A 23703-nucleotide genomic window follows, 5' to 3' on the forward strand; every position below is an offset into this window, starting at 1 on the left:
ACAAAGACCTTTTTATTACAATCCCTCCTCTTTCTCTTTACCAATTTGTTCATTAAAACGCTTTAACTCTTGGTGGCTTAAGACCAGGGTTTCATCTACTTCTGAGTCCCTGGGCAATGCTTCGTACCTCTCCCTAATAAGCATTAGATGAGCTGCCTCTAGTCTTCCTTTTACAATGTCTATGATTTTATTAAAAATGCAAGGTCCGAAAGTTAAACCTAGTAACAACAATATCACAGGACCTGCAAGTGTTGATAGTAGCGTGGTAAGCCAAGGGGAGCTGTTGAACCAAGTCTCATACCAGCTTTGCTGTGACTCTCTCTCCCTCTTTCTCCGTTCGAGGCCTTCCCTTAGTTTAGTCATTGTATCTCTCACAATTCCCGTGTGGTCTGCATACACACAGCATTCCTCCCTAAGGGCAGCACATAATCCTCCCTGTTGCAAGAATATTAAGTCCAATCCTCTACGATTTTGTAATACTACCTCTGACAGGGATCTTACAGACTTTTCAAGGGCTGAGATCGACTGTTCAATGTGGGCTAAGTCTTCATCTACAGCAATCTTCAAGGAATTAAATTCTTGATTCTGTTTTACTAATGATGCCACCCCGGTGCCAACACCTGTTCCACCTACAATCATTAGGGTGGCCACTGTCAAGGCTGTGAAGGGTTCCCTTTTTGATAAGTGATGTTCAGAAGTGACTTGAGTATTAAACACATATTCCTCAGGATGATAAATTATTTTAGGGACTATTACCACTTGTATGCAAAACTCAGAGACTTCGTTGAATAGGTAAAGAGCAATACAGGGTGTAAGCCCCCCCCTGGAGCATATCCATTTAGTATTTTTGGCTGGAATCAACCATTTTGCCGGGTTACTCTTATGCTGTGCTTTACTGACTGTTTTACACAAATGTTTCTTTTGCCACGGGACTCTCCCTATGCATCGTCCCTTTCCAGTTACTGCTGCTAAAGTTATCCCTTGGGTTTGGGGGTCTTTCCAGTTACATTGTGGCGGATTGCTCCCATTAACTCGCTTGGGTTTCTCATTGAGCCCTACTGCCTCATAGAAAGGAGGTTTAATATCAAAGCACAGCCAGCATTGTTCAGTAATGTTAGGTCGTGTTACATTGAGGACTTGATACGCTGCCTGCATAAGTTTCCAAAGGGTACTTTGCTGGGGATCCGGGGTCGGGAGTATGAGGGTCCTGTTTCCGGGCATTGTGGTGTCACTGGTCCCTATAGCTGTCTCGGTTAACTCCTCCTCAGCAATTACAGAGTTAGGGCCTATGGGTAGAGGATCATGTGGTAGGATTTCCTTTTTTTTTTATTTGAATGTACCCTCCACAATCCTTACCCGGTTCCCAACACCTTACTCCCCAAGTTTTTCCTACCAGCCATCCTGGGTCCAGGGGGTTGAGCACCTGTATTTTCAAGGACCTGCAATTCCCCATATACAGAATTTCTCTTTGAGTGCCATACCATGGAACTTTGCATCCTTTAGGATACCATGAGACCTGTAAAAATTTATCTGGATGGGTGACAGCCCAGGCAGTTGCTATGGTTTCACAGCCCCAATATCCACACAGATATTCCCCAGGGTAATTACAATATCCCCTCCCAGGATTGGAGCTAGGACACCAATAGATAGCATGGAAGTCAGGTTTACTCCATCCCCACACAGAGTTCACCAAGTCCTCATTAGTAACTAAAAAAGTAGGAGCTACAGTGGTGGCATTTTGCTTAACAACTTTCCCTTGGTCTATTTTGGTCAGAGTCCAATTAAATGGCTGGTGTGCATAGTCCCCTTGTACAGGCCAGGTACAACATATAACTAATATGTACAGAATTTGCCAGCAAGGGTGGAGTCCAAACCGCCCCAGAACTTGATTATCATTATTTCCCCCTTCCCACTGTTTGGTTTGACATGTTATTGCCGGGCTCACCTTTACCCTTGGGAGATCAGTATCCTTGAGGCAGTTCTTGAAATACCTTTGAATTGTCCCAGTTTGAGGGCTTTTTCCTCCACTGCTTCTTATCCCTCTGCCTCGCTCGCCGACCCGGTTGCTTTGAGCCGCGAGGTGTACCATCTTCTTGGCAGCAAGGATATTCTTCAGGAGGACCCTTACTCTGTTTTTGCTGCCTCTTTTTGAATGATTCCCAATTCTTATCCTTCACTTGCGGTGAATTACACTGAATTCCAGGTAAAGTCTTCTGGCAATTCCCTTTTATAATTTGAACAATTAGGGGAATTGGTTCATTAGAGTGGTAACAACAATTTTCAGGCCTAGCCCCCTTAGTAAACACCTCCCACCACTCTTGGGATTCCCTTGGTAGGGTCCCGTTCTCTTCTCCAATCTCTAGGACTGACTTTGTCAGTTCTCTTTCTAATTGGTAACACCCTTTACAAATACCCCTAGGAGGGGTGCCTCTATAACTATGGACCCACCACCGTTCCTGGCAGATTTTACAAATATAGCATACAAAAGGGTAACAATCACAATCCTTATTTGTACAATAGACTCTAAAATCATCAGTTATAGGATATCAATAGTCCAATATCTCACTATACCAGCTGGTTTGTACAATTTTTACTGAGTCCATTAAGTCCGTTTAAATGTGACCTTAAGATCTCCGGGTTGGCTGGTTATTCTCCAGGGGTCTTCGGCAGCAGCAGCAGTACTCGGTCCCTTTATTCGGCTCGCATGTGTCCATCCCTTCTCAGCAGTTCTGACTGCAGTTTCTGTAGTAAGTAAAACAACATAGGGGCCTTCCCAGTTTGGGATTAGTGAGGTTTCTTTCCAGGTTTTTTTATTAACACCTTATCACCTGGTTTTATATTATAAAAGGGCCTTTTTAAATCAGGAAGACTGAGAACTGGTGCATTTACTAATTCTGCCTTGAGGTCCTGTAGTTTTTCCTCATCTTCCCAAGTCCACTTAAGCAAGCCTTCTTTTGTTAGTTTCTCATATAGGAATTTTACTTTCCCGCTAAATCCCTCTATCCATTGTCTACAGTACCCAAACAGTCCTAACAGCTGTCTAACCTCCCGCTTTGTCCTTGGCCCTGGCATAGCTAAGATTCCCTTAACCCTTTCTGGGTCTAGTTTCTTCGTTCCTTGATTCAGTCTATGTCTGAGATACTTCACCTCTTTTTCACAAATTGTAATTTGGATTTTGACACTTTGAGTCCTTTCAGGCTTAGAAAATTGAGTAATCTTTTACTCTCTTCCCTGACAATTTCCTCTTCTTTCCCAGCTACTAACAAGTCATCTACATACTGAATCAGGACAGCCCCTTCTCTCAACTGAAAATCTGTAAGCAGCTGCTCCAGTGCCTGGCCAAATAAATTAGGGGGCTCTGTAAACCCTTGTGGGAGTACCGTCCAACGGAGTTGTTGTTTCCTGTGGGTGTCTGGGTCTTCCCATTCAAAGGCAAAATAGTCCCTACAACTTTCTTTAAGGGGACATGCCCAAAATGCATCCTTTAAATCTATAACACTATACCACTGATTTTCGGGGCCTAACTGACTTAATAAAGTATGAGGGTTAGTTACTACAGGGAATCTTTCTACAGTCCTTTTGTTAATTTCTCGTAAATCATGTACCAAACTGTATTTCCCATCGGGTTTTTTAACAGGAAGGATAGGAGTATTAAAAGGGGACATGCAGGGTTCTAATAACCCTTGTGCTTTTAATCTTTCAATTTCAGGTTTGACCCCTTTCCTTCCTTCATTTGGAATTGGGTACTGCTTAACTCTAACTGGGACTTCAGGATTTCTTAATATTATCTCAAAAGGTTTTATGTCCAATCGGCCTGCTTTTTCTGGGGTATACCACACTTCAGGGTTAATTTTCTGTTCGTCCTCTACCCGAAGAGGACATAATTTAATATTTAGCTTCTTGTCATTTATGTCGATTCCAATTCCTAATTCAATCATCAAATCTCGTCCCAGTAAGTTATAGTCAGCCTCTGGAACTAACAACAGTGACCCTATACCTATTTTGGAGCTGGTTTCAAAAATCACGTCTTTGATTACAGGCACTTTAAAGGCTTCCCCTTTTGCCCCGACTACCTGTATTGTTTCTCTTGATAATTTACACCCTGAGGGAAGGGTTTGAACCGTTGACCTCTCAGCTCCTGAGTCCACAAGAAACTCATATTCTTGCTGCTGGGGACCAATTTTTAGTTTTACCAGGGGCTCTGTTTTTTTCCTGGGTCCCCAGCAAATAGAGCCCCTGACCCCCTCAATCTTCCTTGAATTGCTTTTCATCTGCCAACCTTTTTCTGCATTCCCGCCGAAAATGCCCTCTCTTACCACAATAAAAGCAGCTTCCTTGTCCACTCTCCTTTTCTCTTCTCCCTTCTTCTACCTTCTGGCCCTTCAACTTACTTCCCTGGAACTGACTAAGCGTTCCCCTCTGCCCTTCACGTACCACAGCCATCATCACTCTTGCTTGTTTCCTATGTCCTTCCTCCTCTCTCCGTACATACACTTTCTGAGCTTCCCGCAAAAATTCATCCAGGCCTCTACCATGCCAATCCTCAATCTTTTCCAATTTTCTCCTAATATCAGGCCAGGCTCTGGCCACGAACTGGGTCTTTAACAACATCTGTCCTTCCGGAGTGTCAGGGTTTGCTCCGGAGTACAGCTGAAAAGATCTCCGGAGCCGTCCTAACCATTCCGTGGGGTCCTCATCTTTCTTTTGACTCTCACAAAAAGCTTTATTCACATTCTGCCCCTTAGGGACTGATTCTCTGATCCCCTGGATAAGAATTGTTCTTAAGTCTGCCATATGTGTCCTATGCAGGGGATCCTGCTTATCCCAATTAGGACGCTGTAAAGGCCATTTAGTATCTGCTTGGGGTCCTGCCTGATGGTCTCTATCCCAAATCCTCAGACCGGCCGTCCTGATCATCCCTCGCTCCTCAGATGTGAATAAAATCCCCAGTATTGACTGCATTTCGTCCCACGTATACACATTGGGCCCCAGAAACTGATCCACCCGCTCTGCAACTCCGAGGGGGTCTTCCAATAGATGTCCCATTTCTTTCTTGAGCTCCCTCACATCTCCTGAATTAAGAGGTACCTCCACATAACCTATTCCTGGAATTTGGGCTGGTTGTCCCTGCTGACCAGCATTAGGATTAGGGATCATTCCCAAAGCTACTTCCCTTAATGGATATAGAGCTTGCCTTTCCCTCTCGCTTTTCCCCCTTGTTAGGCTACGAGTAACACGACGATTTTCCTCAGGGACCGGTTCCAGGACTTCTACTTCCTGGTTTTCAAGATCCCCCCCTTGATCTAAATTGGGGTAGACTACTGGTGGTGCTGGTGGAGGTGGAGGAGGGGGAGGTATGTATGGTAGAGGGGGTGCAGTTGGAACCTCCTCAGGCTTTTTATTTTTCTTTTTTTTTTTCTCCCTGGGTGCTTAAGGCAAAAAGTTTTGCTCTTGTTTCCCCCACTATCCAGAGAGCAGCGTACTTGCGCTCTTCCATATCAAAAGGTTCTTTAGAATTTACATAAATGTTTAATGCCTGGCAAATCCAGTCCTCGAAGCTTCCAAACACTGGCCAAAATAAATTATCACCACAGATTTGTTTCCCTCCCCATACTTCCATACAATAATGTATCATTTTTGCCCTATCCTTCCCTTTTCTTGAAGGGTATTCATCCCAAGATTTTATTATTAAACCTAATGGACTGTCAGGTGGTATCTGGGGAAACTTTACCGGGGTCCCCGTCCCCATGGAATCAGAGGGCTTGCTTTTCCTCTGTCCCATCTTCCAGGACACCTTCACACACACACACACTCGCGGCCCCCTGTTCGTGGCCCAGCCCCTCTCGGGGTCTGGAAACTGCACTACTTAGAGGTCCACACTTGCCTCGTCCTAAAAGGACATCTCGTACGTTATGTCCTGGGATCCCAACCCCAACCGAGCAGATCCCACTTTTATACTCACGCTGTCCTGCGTCTTCGCCCGGGCTTCGTGCACAAAGATTGCGGGGTTACCGGTATCCCTTTTGCTTAATACCGAATTTAGGTTCGTCGGTAAGGGCCCGAGAAGGAAAAGCCTGCACCAGGGCCGCTGAAAAGGCAGCGGGGCGCCTCCCTGATTAGGAATTCCTGCCTGTTTGCCCTTATCCGAGTCACGGCACCAAATTTGTTATAGACAAATTCAATTGGGGAGGCTAATTATAGATAAATCAATTAACAAGAATTTATTAAGCAAGCGGTATTAAGCAAAAAACAGCGCTGGGCAGCCGGGGAGTTTCCACTCTGCCACGGCGCACCTTCCCCCTTTGACCTTTTTGTTTTTATAGTCCCCCCTTTTTTTCGGTTGACGTATTTTCTCTCTATGTACTCTGCGCCGGTGCAATTGGTTGCTAGGGGGTCCTTTTTCTTTCTGCCCTTGGTGATCATAGGGATGAAGGCTCCTTATCTTCTTTGCCGGTTGTCCTTGGCCTAAAAGTTAGCTTGTATATAGTTAGTTACACAGTCTTCTGTGCTAGCTGCATTTGCACAATTCTTAAGCAGAATACTTGTTGTTTATCAAACCCCCCCCCTTTTTTTTTTTCTCCTCTTTCTCTTCTCACAGTCTGAAATTCTCTATTCAGTTTAAATTCTTATTTTCTTTCAATGTTTGTTTTGATGAACAAAGACCTTTTTATTACACGTGGGAGGGGTGGGGGGACAGCTTTGGACCTAGGGGCTGCCCATGCCTTTTCCCACAATGACAAGACAGGGTCCCAGGTCTGTGCCCTGGCCTGAGGTTTCGGGGGCGTCTCTGCCCTGTCCTAGTGTGCCAGTCTTGGGACCCATGAAAAGGTTTGTGCTCTGACTCGTACTGAGGGCCTGGGGGTGCAGGAAAATGTCCGTGCCTTGTGCCTCGGTGACAGCTTGAGGACCAACCGTGCTGTGCCTGCCCTTGGTGACAGCCCAGGGGTGACATCCATGTGCTGTCCCGTGGTAACAGTGCGGGGAATGAAGGGGACCTCCATAACTTAGCCCACGAGCCCGAGACCCAGGATGAGGTCCGTGCCCCTTGCCATGGTGGTGGCCTGGGGATGCAGGGAGATGTCCATGCTCTATCCCGTGGTGACAATGTGGGGAATGAGAGACACCCCCATGTGATGCCCCACGGTGACATCCCAAGGCAAATGGGGGACAGCTGCGCCCTGACCAGAGTGACGGCCTGGGGCACGGGGGGACACCCGCGATGGCCAGTAGTGGGTGTGGCGACACCCGTGCCCTGCACACGGGGCTGGCCTGGCGCAGCTGGGGACACCGCGGTGTGCGGGGACACCCGCGATGGGCAGCGCAGGGTGAGGACGGCCCCTTGGCCCCGTGAACGGCGCACCCCGCGGGCCCGACCGTGCCCCCCGAGCCTCGGCCCGCCCCTGACCGCGGCCATTCATCGCCATTCCCGCCAGACCACACCCACCCTGGCCCCGCGGCCCCGTGCCGCCCCGGCCCCGCCCCGTGCTCCCGCGGCCCCGCCCCGCCCCCGCGGCCGCGCAGGCGCGGTGCCGGCGCCGCGGTCCCGCCCGGAGCCGCAGCGGCAGCGGCAGGGCCGGGGGGGGCCCGACCGGGGCTGCGCCCGCGCGGGGACCGCCACCGCCTCCGCCACAGGCCCGGCGCGGCGCGGCGCCGCCAGCGCGCCTGCATGAGGTTGATGCTGCTGTGCTGCACCTGGAGGGACGAGCCTATGGGAGAGGACGAAGGTGCGTGACCCTCCGAGCCCCCCCACCCCGGCTGACTCAGCGCTTCCGCCGCCGCTCGGGCCCCGGGACCCCTCAGCCCGCCTCATGCGGACCCTCCCGCCGCCCTGCAGCCCCCCCCCCCACGTCCTGCCCGCATCGTCCCCGCAGCCCCCAACCGCCCCACTGTCCCCGCGCCCCTGCATCTTCCTCGGCATCCCCGTCCCGCAGCCGTGCACCCCCAGCATGCCCCCTGCACTCGCCACCCAGCCCGCATCACCGCTGCATCCCCACTTGTCCCCGTGAGCCCGCATCCCTCCCTGCACGCCCTCACCCAGCCCGCATCCCTCATCCCTCCCTGCATCCCCCGCTGCATCCCTCTCTGGTCTGCGTCCCCCCTGCGCCCCGACGTCCCGTGCCCCCCAGCCAGCGTGCAGCTTCCTCACAGCCTCCCTGCATCGCCCTCCAACCCTACATCCCCCTCTGAAACGCCTGTCCCGCACCTTACATCCCCCGTGCCCCCCACATGTCCCCTGCGCTCCCCAGCCACCCTGCATCCCTCTTGTACCCGCAAATCACCCCCTGCACCTCTCACTCAGCCAGCCCACATCATCCACTGCATCCTCCACTGCACCTCTAAATGTCACCCTGGATCCCACCCTACATCACTCCCCTGGCCTGCATCCCTCTGCACCCCATCCACCCTACATCCTCCTTATACCCCCAAATGTCCTGGCACGGCCCCTGTTCACCCTGCATCCCCTCTGCACCCCCAGATCTTCCCTGTTCCCCCAGTTCAGCCTCTTTCTCCCCCATCCTTCCTTATACTGCCACCCAACTGCATTCCCCCCTGCAACCTTAAATCTCCCCCATCCTCCTTGTCAATAACCATGCCCCCAGCCTGCACCCCTGCCTGCACCCTCCCAGCACCCCACATCTCCTGCTGCACCCCTGTCCAGCCTGCATCCCTTCCTGCCCCTCCACATCCCCCCTGCATCCCCACACTTCCCCATCTCCCCCTGCACACTCCATGTGCCCCTCCTGCAGCCCCCATCCCCTCCAACCTGCATCCCTCCTGCACCCCCAGATCCCAGATATGCCTTCCTTCCCCTCTGCACTCGCTGGGTCCCTTGTACCTCCCCACACCCCCCCAAGAACTTGCATCCCCAGGACCTCTGCATCCACCCCGCACCCCTCTGTGTGTCCCCCGTTCATCCCCCACCCTGCACCCCTCTTTGTCCCCCCATGCACTGTGCATCCCCCAGCACCCTCTGCACCCCTCTGTGTTCTCCTGCATCCCCCAGCACCCATCCAGCATCCCTCTGTCCCCCCCATTCATCACCCAGCATCCCTGTGTGTCCTTCTGCATCCTCCATCACCCACTCTGCACCGCCCTGTGTCCCCCCATTGCACCGTGCGTGCCCCATCACCCACTCTGCACCCCTTTGTGTGCCCCCACTCTGCACCCCCTTTGTCCCCCAAGACCCCCCAGCACTCATCCTGCTGTCCCCCCCATGCACCCACCACCCATCCCACACCCCGCCATCTTCCCTGGATCCCTTGGCACACCCATCCTGTCCCTCTTCACCCTCTGTGCCCCCATCCTGCCTCCTCTGCCCCCGTCCTGCACCCACCATGTGCCCCCGTCCCACCCCTGCCCTGTCGCCAGCCCTGGGGCCGTAGGTGCCACGACCGACCTTGACCCGTTGTGGGATCAATGGGCAGGGATGGAATTCACCACCCCAGGCGGAGGGATTTCATCCCGGCCACTGCTGTGCGCGGCCGGGGCTGGCTGGAGGGGTGACAGCCCCGTCCCCTCGTGTTCCCCGGCCTGCAGGGACCGACCTGCCGGTGTGTGCGAGCTGCGGGCAGGGCATCTACGATGGGCAGTACCTGCAGGCACTGAAGGCTGACTGGCACGCCGACTGCTTCAGGTGGGACCCGCGGGGATGCTGGGGTGGACGGTGCTGGGGACACCGGGATGGATGGTGTCAGGGACACTGGAATGGATGGCCTTAGGGACACCGGGATGGCATCAGGGACAGTGGGCTGCTCTGCAGGGAGAGGGATGGTGCTCCCTCCAGCCGTGGCAGGGACATGCGTGGGGCCCTCGCGGTGTCACTCGCTGGAGCGTGGCTGTGGCTCCTGGCACCCATGGGGGTGCTCCGGCTGAGGCCAGGCCTGGCAGAGGGCTCTGCTGCCTGTCCCTCGCTGTCCCCTCCTGCCGGGTGACAGGGCGTGTGTGGCTGATGTCACCCGCCCCCCTCCCTCCCAGTTTCCTCTTTCACTCCAGCCCTCCCCGCAGCTCCAGCTGTTGGAGCCCCGAGAAGGAGAAGGAGAAAGGGCCCGGGTCGGGGGGGCACAGGGGTGCTCAGGACCTGACAGGGTTCCCTGTGGGGCTGGGGGTGCCCAGGGTTGTCCCCGGGGTGTGTCCCTGTCGGTGGAGGAGGATGCTGGCAGGGGTGCTGAGGAAGAGCCGCGTCCTGAGCACTGGAGCCAAGTGAGTGGGAGTGGGATTGAAGTGGGAGCGGGTCAGGACGGGCTCTGCACCCCAGGGAACCCCGGGGGGCTCAGTCTGTGTCCCCCATGCTCGGCTCCCCCTCTCTGGGCCGTCAGCCAGAGCAAAGCCACTACGGGGCCGCAGATGGATCCGGTCCCCCCAGATGAGCGGCTTCCGGCAGCGCTGGGCTTGCTGAAAGTCTTCCTCCTTCTGCTCCTGCTCTTCCTCTTCTTCCTCCTCTTCTCCCTCTCCCCTTCTTCTCCCCCTCCCCTTCCCCTTGTCCTACGTTTCCCCCTCCTTTTCCCTCTCCTTCTCCCCGTGCTGCTCTTCCTCCCCTTCCTCCTCCCCCCCCCCTCCTCCTCCTCCTCCCCGCCCCCACCCCCAGCCCAGGGGAGGTTTTGTGCTGCGCCATCGGAGGGGGAGTCCTCGAGCGGTGACGTCATGGGGTGGGGAAACACCGCGCCGTGAAGTCACCGCTGGTTGGTATTCCACCTGCATGGCCAGGGGCGGGGGGAGGACTGCGACAGTCCCCGGGAGCCCCCCGGCATCCCCTGCAGAGTGTCCTGCAGCAATCCTGCACCCTCCAACACCCTGGTAATGCAAATCCCCTACAGCTCCCCCTGCACCCCCTCTGCAGCCCCTGCACTCTGCAGCATCCCTGCAAAATCCCCTGCAAATCCCCTACAGGAAATCCCCTACAGCTCCCCCTGCATCCCTCAACCCCCTCCCCAAGAGGCTCTCCCACCTTGCAGGCCCCTGCACCCCTCCCCCAGCATCCTCTGCACCCATTCAGCGCTCCCTTACAGGAAATCCTCTATAGCTCCCATTCTGCACCCCCCAGCCACTCCCACACCCCCCCACAAATCCTCTCTGGTACCCCCTGTCCCCTCCTGCACCAGTCTGATGTGCACCCCTGCTGCTGTATCCCAAAACTGACAGGCCCCTCTGCACCCTGGGCACACCCTGCTGTTGTCACCCCCTGTACCAGCCCCCAAGCAGCTCCCCCACCCCTGTGTCCCTTGCAGATTGTCCCAAGGCTGGCATGTCCCTGGCCAGGCTGGCATGTCCCTCTGGCTGTCAGTGCCAGGGTAGGGAGTTTGTGACCAAGGGAGCATGTCCCTCTGTCCCTGAACAGGCTGGCACATCTGTCCCACAGAGGGTGGCACATCTCTCTGTATATCCATGACCAGGCTGGCATATCCCTATGTGTGTCTGTGACCAGGCTGGGACATCTCTCTGTGTGTCTGTGCCAGCTTGGCACATCTGTGGCCAGGCTGGGACATCTCTCTGTGTGTCTGTGCCAGCTTGGCACATCTGTGGCCAGGCTGGGACATCTCTCTGTGTGTCTGTGCCAGCTTGGCACATCTGTGGCCAGGCTGGGACATCTCTCTGTGTGTCTGTGCCAGAGACACACGCAGACTGGCACGTCTGTCACCACGGTGTCATGTCCGTGGCAAGTCTGGCACATCCCTCTGCGTATCTATGACCAGGCTGGTGCGTCTCTCACCAGGCTGGCACATCCCTGTGTGTGTCTGTGACCAGGGTGGACATCCCTGTGTCCATGATTAGGGTGACGTGTTCCTCTGTGCACCCATGACCAGGCTGTCACATCTGTGAGCAGGGTAACAGACCCATGACGAGGGTGGGATTTCCCTCTGTATGTCTGTGACCAGACTGGCATGTCACCCCAGTCATGGGTAGAGAGACATGCCCTTCTGTGTATCTGTCACCAGGGTGGGATGTCCCTCTGTCCGTAACCAGGCTGCCACGCTTGTGACCAGTCTGTCTCATCCCTTTGTAAACCTGTGCCAGGCTGGCACGTCTGTCACCAGGGTGGCGTGTCTGTCACCAGTCTGGTACATCCCTCTGTGTGTCTTTGTCCAGGCTGGCACATCCATGCAGGGCTGGCGCTTCCCTCCTCATGCCTCTCCCTGCCCCACGTCCCCTCCCTTGTCCACCCCAGTGTCCCCACGTGTCCCTGCAGCCCCAGCCTGCACTGTCACCTCTGGAATCACCTGCTGTCACCCTGGGGATGGTGACACATTGATGCAGTGGCCCTGCAGCTACATAGGAAGTGAGGGAAGCAGCTTGCCCAGAGAGCTGTGGAGTGGGCAAGCACTGGCTGTGTCCCCAGCAGGGACAAGGTGACAAGGGTGTCCCCATCCCCGCCGCAGGTGTTGCGAGTGCGGGGCCTCCCTGTCACACCAGTACTACGAGAAGGATGGGCGCCTGTACTGCAAGAAGGATTACTGGGCACGCTTCGGGGAGCTGTGCCACGGCTGCTCCGAGCAGATCACCAAGGGGCTGGTCATGGTGAGTACCACGGAGTCCCCAGGGTTAGGACATGGAGCCTTGTGCCATGGCTGAGCTCCTGAAGAGCAGGGGAGGTGGGAAAGGGGTGCAGACCCCCAGCACCACTGGGCATGTCAGGGATGATGTCTGCATTTTAGGAGACCCTGGAGGGCCTTGCTGGGATTGGGGAATGCAGGGGAGAAGCTCAGGGTGGTGGGAGATGTTCGTGCAGCCACCTCCAGCTTGGTGGCACTTCTGTCCCCACCTTTGCATGGCTCAGCCTGCCCTACCGATGGCCCCAGTGCACCCGTGGGTGCTCCCAGGCCCCTCCGAGCCCCGGCCCTGCCTCGGTGCCTGGACAGGGGGTCCCAGGGCTGATGGCACTGCCCACAGGTGGCCGGGGAGCAGAAGTATCACCCTGAGTGCTTCAGCTGCCTCAACTGCCGTGCCTTCATCGGGGACGGGGACACCTACGCGCTGGTGGAGCGCTCCAAGCTCTACTGGTACGTCTGCTCTGGGGAGACCGGGGGGACGTGTCCCCCGGCACCCCCACCCACCGTCGTGCTCTGCTCCCCACAGCGGCCACTGCTACTACCAGATGGTGGTGACACCAGTGATCGAGCAGATCCTGCCGGACTCCCCGGCCTCCCGCATCCCTCACACCGTCACCCTCGTGTCCATCCCTGCCTGCTCCGATGGCAAGCGCGGCTTCTCCGTCTCCATCGACCAGGGCTGCGGCACCGAGCACCCCGCGCACCGTGCGCGTCCGAGAGTGCGTCCCTGTCCCCTCTGCCACCGTCCCCTCCCCAGGGCTGGGGCATCCCGTGCCCCTTCTGCCCCTGGGATCCATCCCAGGGACACCTTTTGGGGTGGGAGGAGGAGGGGTGGTGCTGGGCTGTCCTCACTGTCCAGGGGTGGCGTGTCCCCAACTGCAAGGGGGTCTGTGGGGGCTGTGCTGGTGTGCCCCTGGCCATGCTGTCACTGCCTCATATGCCAAAGTGGGCTCTGGGTACTACACATGTCCCTGTGTGGTTGGGGTGGCTTGTGGAGACTGTGGCAGCATGTCCCTGTCCAGGAGGTGACAGTGGGGTCTGACACACCCGTTGGGAGTGTCCTAGCACACCCCCCTGATGGTGACAGTGTCAGGGCTCTGACCCCACCATCCCCACAGGGTGGACCCGGACTGCATCAGCCCTGACATGAAGAACTCCATCCACGTTGGTGACCGCATCCTGGAGATCAACGGGACCCCCATTGGCCACGTCCCCCTGGACGAGGTACGGTCCCCCTGTCACACCCCAGCCAGCCCCACTTCCACCACGTCCCCAAACCCGCCCCATTGTCATTTCCCTGTGCAGATCGACCTGCTGATCCAGGAGACGAGCCGCTTGCTGCAGCTAACCATCGAGCATGACCCCCATGAGCCCCTGGGCCAGGAGCCAGGGCTGGCAGGCAGCCCCCTGCCCGCCCTGTGCAGCCCCCTGCGCTCACCAGCCCCTGTGCCCTGTGGGGACCCCCGCTGCCATGCGCCAGCGTGCTGTCACGTAAGGCCACCCCTGCTCCCACCCCAGCTGGCTCCCCCCCCCGAGTGCTGACCTCTGCCATCCATCCTGCAGGAGGAGCTGCAGCACGGACAAGTCCCCAGGCTCGGGCTCCGTGGGCTCTCCCGCATCCCAGCGCAAGGACATTGGGCGCTCCGAGTCCCTGCGCGTCGTGTCCCGTGCCCACCGCATCTTCCGCCCCTCGGACCTCATCCACGGAGAGGTGCTGGGCAAGGGCTGCTTCGGCCAGGCCATCAAGGTGGGCAGGGGACACAAGGGCGGGGGTCTTGGCTCCCCAGGGTGGAGGGGGATGGCTGAGTCCCTGCACTCCCGGCCAGGTGACACATCGGGAGACGGGCGAGGTGATGGTCATGAAGGAGCTGATCCGCTTCGATGAGGAGACGCAGAGGACCTTCCTCAAGGAGGTGAGGGTCCCCTGTCCCTAATCCCCCAGGTTGCAGGGACACAAGGGTGACCAAGCCCCGTGGGTGCAGCCCTGCCCACTGAGCCTACAGGCAGCAGCTCTGTCCAGGGGGTGTGGGAGCCTTGGGATGTCACGGACACGGGACTGGGGGGGTCTCCTGCAGGTGAAGGTGATGCGCTGCCTGGAGCACCCCAATGTGCTCAAGTTCATCGGGGTGCTCTACAAGGAGAAGAGGCTCAACTTCATCACAGAGTACATCAAAGGGGGCACCTTGAGGAGCCTTATCAAGAGTATGGTGAGCATTGGGGGAGGCAGATTGGTCCCCCACCACCCCATAGCCCCAATGGGGCTGGGGGACCCCTCTTCCTTTTCTAGTTCCCAGCAAATTCCCCCTCCTGCCCCCCAGGACAGCCACTACCCCTGGAGCCAGCGGGTCAGCTTTGCCAAGGACATCGCCGCTGGCATGGTGGGTGCCACCATGGGATGAGTGGGTGGGACAGGTACTGGTGAGTGGGGGGACCATGGCGTAGGTGTGCCCCTGCTCTCAGCCCACTATTCCCACAGGCCTACCTCCACTCCATGAACATCATCCACCGCGACCTCAACTCTCACAACTGCCTCGTGCGGGAGGTGAGTCCCACCTTCGTGCTGGCCTTCCCCAGCCTGGCTGGGGCTCTCAGTCCCTGTGTGACTCACTGCTCCCTGTGCCCCCCAGAACAAGAGTGTGGTAGTGGCTGACTTCGGGCTGGCGCGGCTGATGGTGGACGAGAAAAGCCAGCCTGAACATCTCAAGAACCTGAAGAAACCGGACCGCAAGAAACGCTACACAGTGGTGGGGAACCCCTACTGGATGGCCCCCGAGATGATCAATGGTGAGGGAAATGTGACCAGCCAGGGCTCTGTCCCCAGGCAGGGGACGATTGGTGGGGCTGGGACAGGACCTGTGACGTGGCCTGACCCTGTGTCTGCAGGGAGGAGCTATGATGAGAAGGTGGACATCTTCTCCTTCGGCATCGTCCTATGCGAGGCAAGTGCCCCTGGGGCTGGGGTCTGGCATGGGCGCTGGGGTCCTCATGGCGTTTGGGGTCACTCTCCCAAGGTTGGGGTGTTCCCCTTGGGCTTGGGGTCCCCCTAGGGCTTGGAGTCCTCATGGTGTTTGGGTTCCCCTCCAGGGTAAGGTTCTCCCCCTTGGGGTTGGGATCTTCCTTTTAGGGTTGAGGTCCTCACTGTGCTTGAGTTCCCCCTCTTAGACTTGGAGTCCTCCCTTGGAGTTGGGGCCTCTCTCCTTTGGTTAAGGGTCTCCCTGTTGGGGTCTCTCCCTTGGAGCTGGGGTTTCTTCATTGTGTTTGGGCTCCCTCCTGGGGCTTGGAAATCTCCCCCCTGGGGCTTAGGGGTCCCTGTTTGAAGTTGAGGTTCCCCCTTGGTGCTGAGCCCACCCGTTCCTGCCACTACCCCCAGATCATCGGCCGGGTGAGCGCCGACCCCGATTACCTGCCCCGCACCACCGACTTCGGCCTCAACGTCCGGGGCTTCCTGGAACGCTACTGCCCCCCCGCCTGCCCCCCCAGCTTCTTCCCCATCGCCGTCTGCTGCTGCGACTTGGACCCCGAGAAGCGGTGGGTGATGGAGATCCCCAGGGGTCCCTGGGGCGGGGGACGGGGTGGGGACAGAGCCACTGGAGCTGCCACGTGTCCCCCTTGTTGCTCAGGCCGTCCTTCGCCAAGCTGGAGCAGTGGCTGGAGACGCTGCGCATGCACCTGGAGATCCACTTGCCACTGAGCTCCCAGCTGGAGCAGCTGGACCGAGCCTTCGGAGAGACGCACCGGCGGGAGGGGATGCTGCCCGCGGCCCCGCGGTAGAGCCCCCGCCCGCATGCCTCTGCAGCCGCGGGAGAAGGAGCTGCACCCGCCACCAGCCGCTCCCGGGGCTGCCTCACCCTGGGGCTGGATCCCCGGGCCCCTGGACGTGCCCCAACCCCTGCTGTCCACCCTGGGGAGCCGGATCTCCCCGGGGCTGCATGGCCCTGGGCACACCCAACGCCGTAGCTCTGACCACCAGGACTGGCCCGGCTGGCCGCACCGCGGGGGACCGTCCCCGTGTCCCCCACCCTGGCTCACCTCCCCTTTGCACAGCGGGGCTGCCCCCGCCCGAGCCCCCGGGCTCCCCCGGACAGAGCCGCGGCCTTGCGGCGGTGCCTTGGCTTTCTGTGAACTTGCACTTGGACACAGGAGTGACCCCGCGGCCCCCCAGGGCACCCTCGTAGCAACGCCCTCGGCTGGCCCCTGAGGCTGCTGCTGGCACCCCCGGCTGAGCGAGGGGTCGTGGGCGACACCCCCATGGTGTGGGGGCAGGCATGTAGCGGTCCCTGCCACCCCCACGCCTCTGCTGCCCATGCTGAGCCCTGACCACGCAGCCCTGGGGACACGCCGGGTGCTCCAGAGGGACGTGGGGCTGCGGCTCATCTCGGTCCCCCTGCCCTGGAGGGCCCAGGGGGTTGCGCCACGCGGTGCTTTTCATGCTCTTTATTCAGGTTCATTTTTCTGTAAGATATTTAAAGAGAAGAGTTTGTATTATTTTTTCATACAACGTAGCGTTTGCCATTTGTCACTGCCTCGGTTCTGCTTTCCCAAAGGGATCAAACTGTGAAGCCTCTCCGTGCACTTTTGCCTGGGAAGTCCAAGGTGACGTCCTCTGTGGAGGCGGGAAGGGAGCTCAAACTGTGATGTACCCCGAGCCGTGAGTCAATAAATCCTTCCCCGCTCGCTGCCCGGCCTGTTGGCAATCGCTCACCTCCCCCGGGGCGTGGGGAGGGGATGGTCCCTCTGCCCAGGGTGGGGCTGTGGCACTGGCCGTGGTGGCACCCACCAGCTAGCTCACCCCCATGGGGGCAGTACTCTTGTCCCCCTTTGTACTGTCCCCACCCCATTGTGGGTGCCCCCAGCCCTGGGACTGGTGCCATCCCTGCTTATGTCACCAGGGCCCCCAAGTGCTGTGTCCCCTCGCTGGCCTGGTGGCCATTCCCACTGTCATGGCAGGGTGGTGACAGGCAGGTGACAGAGCCATCTGACCATCGGTGCCATGGAGCTGATTTGCCTTTGGTGTAAAAGCAGCCCCAGGGAACAGTGAGGTGGCTCATGCTGGGGTAGGCCATGGCCCTCCCGTGCTGTCCCTCTGTCCTCAGCACCTTTTGGATGCAAACTAAGGTCTCCAAGGTGGGAGAGCTCCATCCTTGGGAGATGGTGAGTTTTGGAAGCTGGAACCCAAAGATCTGAGGTGGGGGTGACAGGGAAGGGATGGGACTGGGGGGATGTCCCCAAGGATGTCCCCAGTGATGCTGCAGCTGGAGAAGGAGCCTGAAGGGGTCCCAGGATCCAGGCTGGAACCCCCACCAGGAAACCTCATGGTTTTTTGCTCCAGAGGGACATGGAGGGGATGTAGTGACAGTGGCTCTGACCCCCCTCCTGGGGTGGCTCCTGACTGCCTGTTCCCCAGTGCCCCTGTGAGGGACAGGGACCAGCACCCTGCCTGGTGTCACAGGCTGTCACGCCTTCCTTGGTGACACCACACTGCCCCTGGTGACACCCCACTGTGCTGATTCTTCGCCCTGAGAGCAGGACACTTGTCACTCCCTGGGAATGCTGGGGTGAGGGACTCACTGTGCCATCACACCTAGGAAACACCACAGTCCCCTGTCCCCTGCTGCCACAGGAGAGCAGGACCCCAGGAGACCCTCAGCCCTGCAGTAGGAACCCCCAAATCCATGGGGACCCCCCTCCCCCAGCCCCTCACCTAGGGATGCCTGGTGGTGCCAGGGACACCACACCCACTGGGACACTTGCTGGTGGCCCTTGGGGCAAGAGCCAGCAGCTGGCCACAACACCAAGTGGCCACTCAGTCACCCCTGTGATCACCAATTCATCCCAGACCACACCACCAGCTGGGACACCGCCTGGCCAGGCAGGGAGGTGGCTCTGGCACAGCTGCAGTGGCCCCATGCTGTCACTGTCACTCGAAAGTCCCTTCCAGAGGTGTGCAGCACCCTGTGCCCAAATCCAGCCCTGGTCTAGCCTCACCCAGCCTGTGGGAAGGGCTCATCCCATCACCAGCACCTGGCTGTCCCCTCCAGCCATCCCTTCCCAGAAGGGACAGGGCCACCCAGACCACGTCACAGGCCACCAAGAGCTGCCACTGCGTCTACTGTCTCCTCCCAGGTCCTGCTCTGTGCCCTCCCAGGGATGTCTCTGGTAGGGTCCTGCCCATGTCTGACCCCAGTTTGGAATGGTGGCATGTGGGGAGCCACGTGTCCCCACCAAGGGGGGTGGCCAAAGGCACCAGTGGCTCTGGCAAGGGCACAGCTGAGAGATCCAGCCATGAGCCATCGGATGTGGGTTTGTCACCTTCCTCGTGGGGAAGTTTGGGACTCCAGGGGAGAGGAGCAAGGGCAGGCTCTCCCAGAATCCTGGCAAGGTCGGCACTGGTGCTGCCAGGACCCTCCTGGGGGATATCTTGTGACAGGGGTAATGGGCAGAGGGTCCTCATGAGGCTTGAGATGTGCAAGGAGAAGAGGTGCTGGGGACCAGTCAGGACACCCAGCTGCACAGGGATGTGTGGAGATGGAAAAGGATTCTTGGGATCCCACCAAGGCACCCAGCTCCATAGGGATGTGTGGAGCTGGAGGAGGGTCACAGGGGTCTGGCTGGGGTGTCCAGCTCCATGGGGACATGGGGCCTGGTCCCCATCCCCGGCCACAGGAAGACTCACCCCCACATGAGGATTTTCCAGTGGTGAGCAGGCAATGGTTTTGGGATCCTCTGGAGCCCTTTCCACCGCAGCCAGAGGCTGGACTAGAGACATCCTGGGATCATTCCTGTCCTCCATCCCTGTGATCTCCCATCCTGCATCTGGCACGTGGCTCTGCAGGGTGTCTGTCATGCTTGATCCTGTCCCCAGAGCCACCTTTGTCCGCTGGGTACAGGATCCCTCCCCTGGCTCAGGAACAGGGGCTTTGTGTGGCTCTGCAGCAGCCTGAGCCCTCCCTCCACAATTTGGTGTCACTGTCACACCTCCCCTGTGCAACCTGGGCTGGGATAGGAGCCATGTCCTTGGGTCACACATGTCACCAGGAACTGGTGACTCTATGAGGAACATCAGACACCCAAAACCCTAGTGGAGCTCCGAGGCCAGTGGTGGGGGGTCAGTACCTGTCTGCCTCAATTTCCCCCGTAGCTGGAGTGGTCTGTGGGATATGGGCATGGGAGGAAGGGCTGTCACTGTAGCTCCTGTCCCCCCCTCCAGTGTCCTCTGGTCCCTGACAGGTGAGGCTGGCCAAATCCAGGCAAGAAAATCCCATGGGAAACAGTTCCCACCTCATTTGCCAGCAGTTTTTGTAAGGTCTATATAAACACGGCATTTATAAACACAGCCCTGGGAATGTGGTTCTGCCATCCTGCCCCTCTCTGCCAGCATGTGGGGCCCATCCCTAAGCCAGCTGCTGGTCCTGTGGGGACACAGGCACCTGGGAGGGGACAGCTGGTGGTACCTGAAAGCTTCAGCTGCTTCTGATGGGAAAAATGGCTTCTCCTCAGTCCCACTGCTGTCCTGCCCCAGCTGCAGCACAGCCCCTTGGCAGTGGGGCTCCAGAGGAGAGGTAAGTGATGGGTGCTCCTGGATTGCCCAGTGCCAGGCAGGATCAGGGATGGGCAGCATTGACTGATGAGTCCTTTGGGAGGGATTTGGGAGCTGGTGACACGTGACAAGCTGTGGGAAGGTTCAGTCCAAGGAGGGAAGGGAGCCTTGTGTGGGCAGGGCCAGGGTGGGACCACATGGGCTCATGGGTTCGGATGGCTGTGATACCTTCCCCACTGCTGTGACACCATCCTTTAGAGCACATCCCATGTCCAAACCCCTCCAAGGGGCTGGCACTACCCGGACTTGGGGAATGTGGGCCCTTAGAACCCCCAGGCCCCCCTACTCTGAGCAGGAGCTCCCTGCAGAGACAGCCCAAGGATGGGGAGACCCTAGTGTGTGGGTTTGGGGAGCTGTGGGACCCTGGCATGTGCATCTAGGGAACCCCTGTGCATGGGTTTGGGGACCTGTGGGACCCTGGCATGTGGGGTTGGGTTTGGGGGACCCCAGACCATGGGTTTGGGGGCTATTGACTGCCCTACAAGACTCAAGCACAGGGAGCAGCCCAGGCATGGGCAGCCCTTCTGGGCTCAGACCATGGGTAAGAGGCCAAAAGGCAGGAGTTACATCCCAAGTTTTCAGGGTCCACCCTGAGCACAGACCCGCCCCCCAACCCACCTCATCCCTGTGGTGGAGCAGATCTTGGGGAGCACCGTAGGGTGCCTGATGTTGCTCGTCCTCTCCACAGTGGGAAAAATGAGTCTATTCCTAGCTTGGAGTCTGTTTGGCTGCTTTGGAGAGGGGAGATCAGAACTTCTGCCTCTGCTCAGTGGCTTTGGGGATGGACCCTTGGGGCATCCCAGTGACCCGTGAGATGTGTCACTGCAGTGAGGTGCTCCACTCCCTGCACATGGTATTCCTCGGCCCAGCCAGCGGCCTGGGAAGGCCCCCAGATGGGACCCGGTACAAGAGAAAGAGCTAAAAATAGAGGTTCTCACGGCAGATGCGGGGAAGCATCCGAGCATGTGGACCTGCCAGCAGATGAGGATGGGACTGACCCCAGCCCCATCCCATGCCTGGCTGACACCAGGTCTCCATGACCCCAAGTCTTCACCCCCCGACCCTCCTTTGAACCCTCCAGGGCAGCCCAAGCCCCAGGCAGTGCTGGGTGATGCCGGTGCGGGCAGGGGGAGCCGGCAGCCCCGGTGCAGGCAGCGAGGAGGTTAAGCTCCCCATGCCCGCCGGATGCAGCATCCTGGGCTGGGCTCTTTCCATCTTGTTTTGGTTTGGAGGAATAAAAGCTTTGGCAGCAGCAAAGCCGCTTCCCAAAATAACTCAGCCTCCCATGGTAATTATAGAGCTCCGGGTCCCGGTAGCGAGCTGAGACTTCCCAGCCGGGCCGGGACCTAGGATCGCTGCTGCTGCCGGCCCGAGGGACCCCGGGGTGCCTCAGGGACCTTGGGGACCTCTCCAGCTGTGCCGCCCTCCCTGGGCGTCACCATCGCTCCCCTTGGCGTCATCTCCCAGACAGGAACATGCAGCCCCTGTGTCCCCTCCCGCTCTACAGCTGATCCCTTCAGCTTTTAATGCTCTGTGTAAAGCCCAGGTTGCAGCTCCCCGGCCTCGATGGGCACTGGGCTACCGGAGCAAGGCCGTGGCAAGCGGGTGATTGCTCCGGGCTGTGCCAGCTGGCCAGGTCGAGAACACCGAGCTCATCCCAGCAGTGCCGGCCTGAGAACTCATCCCGGCAGTGCCCTCCCACCCCCGCGGGGCTCAGCGCTGCTCCTTGAAGGGCAGGGAGAGCCCAGGCTCAGCTCCTGGAGCCCCCGAGCCCCTAATCCCCGGTAATCCTGGAGGAAAGCGCTGGCTGTGGGGATTAGGGATGTAAACAGCCATCCTCACCTGCCTGCCCCTGCCTGCCCCTACCTGCCCCTGTTTGGACCCCCCAGCCGGCCAAGATGAGGTGCTGGGAGAGCAGGATCCCTGCCTGGACCCCTTGAATACAGGGTCGAGGTGGCCACCGGTGCTCTCTGAGGCTGTGTTGAGCCTGTGATGGTTATTTATGGGAATAAAGGGAATGTAGAGCCATCTGGACACAGCCTGGATCTATAACATCCGAGGGAAAGAGATTCCAGGCAGTGACAAGGTTGGGGACAAAGCTGAGATAGTCCCTGTGGAGTCACACAGCTTCAGTCAGAGCCTGACTGGGCCTGGATCTGTCTTTTCCTCCTGGGGAATTACCACTGGTTTTTTTCATGGGCAGGGAAACTGAGGCAAGTGAGGAAAAGCTCATGAGAGGGATGTGCTGGGAATGCATGTGACCTCACCAGCTCCCTGGCTTGGAGTGAATTTGAGGTGGGGAGTCCTGAGGAGCAGCTGGGTCAGGAGACTGAAATCTGGGGAGGGCTGAGCTCTGCCAGCTGCTCGCCACGGGGAGCAGCCACCGTGGCCAAGGCTCCCCCGGCCCCTTTCACGGCCGGAACACGAGCGCTCCGGGCAACCCCGCCCGCGGTGCCAGCATCCTCCCTGCCCTCAGGGACACGGGGACACAGCCACGTGCCACTGCCACTCACATGGGCTCGGGGCCGGGGGCATCCCGGGAAGGTGCTGCCATCCCTGAGGTGGGATGGGAGTGGGGATGGGGAGAGGGGCACGGCCGGCCAGGTGCCTGGGTCCCTTTGCCAGCCCACCAGCCAGGGGCAGGATGGCTCAGCAGCCCCGGGAAGGGCTTCGGGAGGGGGAGGCAGGCTGGGATTTTGCAGAGGGAACACTGGGAGACTGGGACTTGGTGACCCCTGCCCAGTGCAGTTGCCAGTCCCTGGTAGCCAGCAGGTGACGTGGGATGTGTGGTGCCGGGTGTTTTCCCAGTACCTAACACCCCCTAACTGGTGCCCAGTGTTCCCAAGAGCCAGTGGCTGGTGTGGAGCCCAGTGCCTCCTGCACAGTACCTGGTACCTGCAGGGCAATGCCCGGTGCTGGTGACACTGCCAGGAGGTCACTCACTGTCATGGGGGCCATTCCCTCTCACCTGCACCACTAACTGGTACTGGGGCCTTGTACCCACTGCCTGCACTGGGCCCTGCCAATGCCCAGCACCCGGTACTGGTGCCCTGCACCTGGTGCCTGTGGCCTGTCCCTGGTACTGGTGCCCTGTCCCTGCTGCAGTGTCTTGTTCCTGGTGCTGGTGCCCCAGTGCTGATGCTGGAGCCCTGTGCCTGGTGCTGCTGCCCTGTGCCACCACCTCGTGCCACAGTGCAGTTCCCGGTGCCTGGTGAGTGCTGCCAGATCCGGTGCACGGTGCCAAAGCGAGTGCCCAGTGCCGGTGCCAGGTATTGATGCCAGAGCCGAATGCCAAGGCTGGATGCTGATGCCCAGTGCCCGGTGCTGGTGCCCAGTGCGTGGTGCCAGTGCCCGGTGTGCGGTGTCTGGTCCTGGTGCCTGGTGCCCGGTGCCTATTGCTCGGTCCCGGTGCCGACGCCGGGCGCTGGTGCTGTTGCCTGTACCCGTGTGCAGTGCGCGGTGCCGGGCGCTGTTGCCGATGCCGGTGCCGGTGCCCGGTGCCGCTGCCGGTGATGCTGAGCGGCCGCCCCGCCCGCCCCCCCGCCCGCCCCGCCCCGGGGC

At 58.6% G+C, this 23703-nt stretch overlaps 1 protein-coding gene across 1 annotated transcript; it reads left to right on the plus strand.

Annotated features, from left to right (window-relative positions):
• Positions 1-7582: 7582 nt before the first annotated feature.
• Positions 7583-17223, plus strand: LIMK1 (LIM domain kinase 1). The gene is given in 18 exon segments (XM_053995380.1): positions 7583-7724; positions 9538-9634; positions 12375-12513; positions 12886-12995; positions 13072-13240; positions 13242-13264; positions 13664-13769; positions 13851-14006; positions 14008-14036; positions 14109-14292; positions 14372-14458; positions 14621-14752; positions 14864-14923; positions 15022-15087; positions 15173-15329; positions 15429-15484; positions 15916-16073; positions 16166-17223. Coding segments are annotated over 18 exon segments (1938 nt in total). The 5' UTR covers positions 7583-7666; the 3' UTR covers positions 16317-17223.
• Positions 17224-23703: the final 6480 nt, after the last annotated feature.

Source organism: Vidua macroura, chromosome 20, assembly GCF_024509145.1.
Source record: "Vidua macroura isolate BioBank_ID:100142 chromosome 20, ASM2450914v1, whole genome shotgun sequence".
Lineage (NCBI taxonomy): Eukaryota > Metazoa > Chordata > Aves > Passeriformes > Viduidae > Vidua > Vidua macroura.